The 2,745-nt window shown below is 39.5% G+C and overlaps 1 protein-coding gene across 1 annotated transcript in view; it reads left to right on the forward strand.

Moving 5' to 3' along the window:
- Positions 1-2,410, forward strand: part of LOC123244176 (keratin-associated protein 9-1-like) — a 27,138-nt gene extending 24,728 nt beyond the window's left edge. The window contains exon 2 of the mRNA XM_044672498.1: positions 2,038-2,410. Within this exon, the coding sequence (XP_044528433.1) occupies positions 2,038-2,410 (373 nt within the window). The remainder of the gene's footprint in view (positions 1-2,037) is intronic.
- Positions 2,411-2,745: the final 335 nt, after the last annotated feature.

The raw sequence follows: 2,745 nt of genomic DNA on the forward strand, positions 1-2,745 counted from the left end.
TATTTAGGAAAGGGCAATGCCTCCTCAAACCTGTCAATCCTAGGGATAATTATCCACTCTTGGTTACTCTCTAGAGAACAAGTAATATCACCATTGGAAATAGTAGAGATCATTGCCAACTATTATAACATGCTGAGAAGGAAATATGTAGATGAATATGTCAATTTCCTTTTTTTAGTGGATCCTAATCCTATGAATGATTCTTATCAGAGACTGCAGAAGAGATAAATGAATTTTAGGAGTATAACTTTAATTAAGGAGATAGTATCTTAGACTAGCGGTGAGATTTTTAGACAACTACATCAATCCCTTCACTCATCGTAGATAATTCCTCATCATAAGAAATGAATCATCCTGGGTACTCAAAGGCTTTTCCATGATCATACATGTAAAACTAAGATCAAATCATTTAGAATCTCAGAGAGAAAAGAGAAAGAAGGAAGATAATTTGGATCACATAATTTCATAGAGCATATTCAAATTTTTATTACATGAAATGAAGATAATATAAAAATCCATGTAATTCTCACGTACACCTCTTTGATTCTACCATCTTGTGGTAGCTTCATCAGCCAGACCAGGACATTTTCCTTTTCCCAACTGCCAAAGAAGCTTTGGAGAAAGAAAATAAGCAGCAATGACCTAGTCATCTCTTGACTGACTTTTCACTCATTACGACCTGAACATTATTGCTATTAATGGCATTGAAATAGAGGAGAAAGGTGTAGTTAATTGGAAAAGATGGTCTTCACATATTTCTGAAGGAAGCTATAAGAGAAATTGGTGGAGCTGATTTTATTATTCTCTCAAAGGAAATAAGATTATTCCATGAACTATCTCATCAATATGTATGGCAGTATTACCTAAAAGAATTTGCCATGAATAGAAAGAGCACTGAAAATATTTGCCTATGCTAGTATTTCCAATGACACCAATGCACCCTCCAGCCTTTTTTTTTTCTTGAGGCGTGGAGTTTGAATGCTTGCTGAATAATGTCCGACATTGGGAAATTTCAGGAACTTTGAACATGTCACTGGTATGCATTTAAAAAGTATAGGTTTTTTGGTCCCCCTCAGGTTCATTCTTTCATTTAATCAATAAAGAATCATTGAACACAACATACAGTCATTTTCAGCAGAAACTGTTTGTGGTATATATTGATGTCAATATTCTAGGTACAAACATATAGAGGATAGATAGAAATAGTCATAATGAGTATTTTAATTTGACATATCTTAACAGAGCAGTGAGTCACTGGTTAATTATCTCTCTCTCTTCCCTCAATTTGACTCCAAAACAGATGACAGAAAAATTATACTTACCTCTATTGAAGGAAACACTCTCCTTCCCTTTGGGGTCCCAGGGCCATTTCCTTAGATGGAGCACAAAACCACTTTATCAACAATCATTTGTAGCCATACTACAAAGAGTTCTTATTGACTATGAGATGATGGGAATCTCCTTAAATTGTCTACCTTTTAACTGACGTTAAAATTAAAATAAGAATCAGAAATTTGTTCATAAAGAGAAGATTTTGGGGATCCATGAAAATGGCCTTCCAGTTTGGGAAGGATTCTTAGTTGAAGTCAAGAATTTATTTATATTATACTTGGTCCTAGAGGCCAGAAATGGGACCAATGGGAAGATGTAGAAGACAGGTAAATTTAGGCTTGAGAGAAAGAACGACTGCTTAATTACTGATGTCCAAACACTAAAGGAATACTTTCAAGGATATATAAACAAGGGAGAAAAGACAAAGGTGATTCAGGAATAAAAAAAAACATTGGGAAGTTCTAAATGTAAAGGCCATAATTTTTTGTCTGAATTGAGATATTTAAAGTAAAGAATGTGAAAGACTAATTTTATCATCACTTTTTCACCAGGAAAAATAATAAGGAAATAAATAGGACTTAGCAATAGCAACTTCTTAGCCCTGTGGTATAAAAGAGGCTCACCAGGACAGACGACTTTCATACTCAAGTAACTCACTCACCTGGAAACCAACCCAGAAGCTCAACCTACCAACACCATGGTCAGTTCCTGTTGTGGCTCCACCTGTTGTGGTCCAAGCTGTGGCTCTGGCTGCTGTGGGTCCTGCTGCTGCCAGCCCTGCTGCCGGCCCAGCTGCTGTATTTCTAGCTGCTGCCAGCCCTGCTGCCGCCCTACTTGCAACATAACTTGCTGCTGTCAGCCCTGCTGCCTCCCCAGCTGCTGTGGTTCTAGCTGCTGCCAGCCCTGCTGCTGCCGCCCCACCTGCTGTATTTCAAGTTGCTGCCAGCCCTGCTGCTGCCGCCCTTCCTGCTGCACATCTAGCTGCTGCCAACCCTGCTGCCGCCCCACCTGCTGCTACATCATCTGCTGCAGAACCAACTGCTACAGACCTGCCTGCTGTGGGTCTTCTTGCTGCTGAGCTCTCACACCTCTGTGCAGTTGCCCACCATTCCCACCTAATGTCAGCCACCACCTTCCTTCTTCCTTCTTGCTTGAGGGCAAGGAGAGCTTTTGTGGCAATCCTTTAGGAAGCATCCAGAGCCTCAGTATCAGCAATGATTAGCTTTCCTTTGTTTCCTGTTCCTACATGGACACCAATGTTTTACCTCATGGAACTCCATCCACTAAATCTCTTACCAATGCTCCTAAACCCTCAGTTACTTGCTTCCTCATCTTTAGTCACAAACCTTGGCTCTTTGACAAGAACCGTCTTGGTCATATTTCTAGCTCACAAGAAGATTTAAATACAATGAT

Source organism: Gracilinanus agilis, chromosome 4, assembly GCF_016433145.1.
Source record: "Gracilinanus agilis isolate LMUSP501 chromosome 4, AgileGrace, whole genome shotgun sequence".
NCBI lineage: Eukaryota > Metazoa > Chordata > Mammalia > Didelphimorphia > Didelphidae > Gracilinanus > Gracilinanus agilis.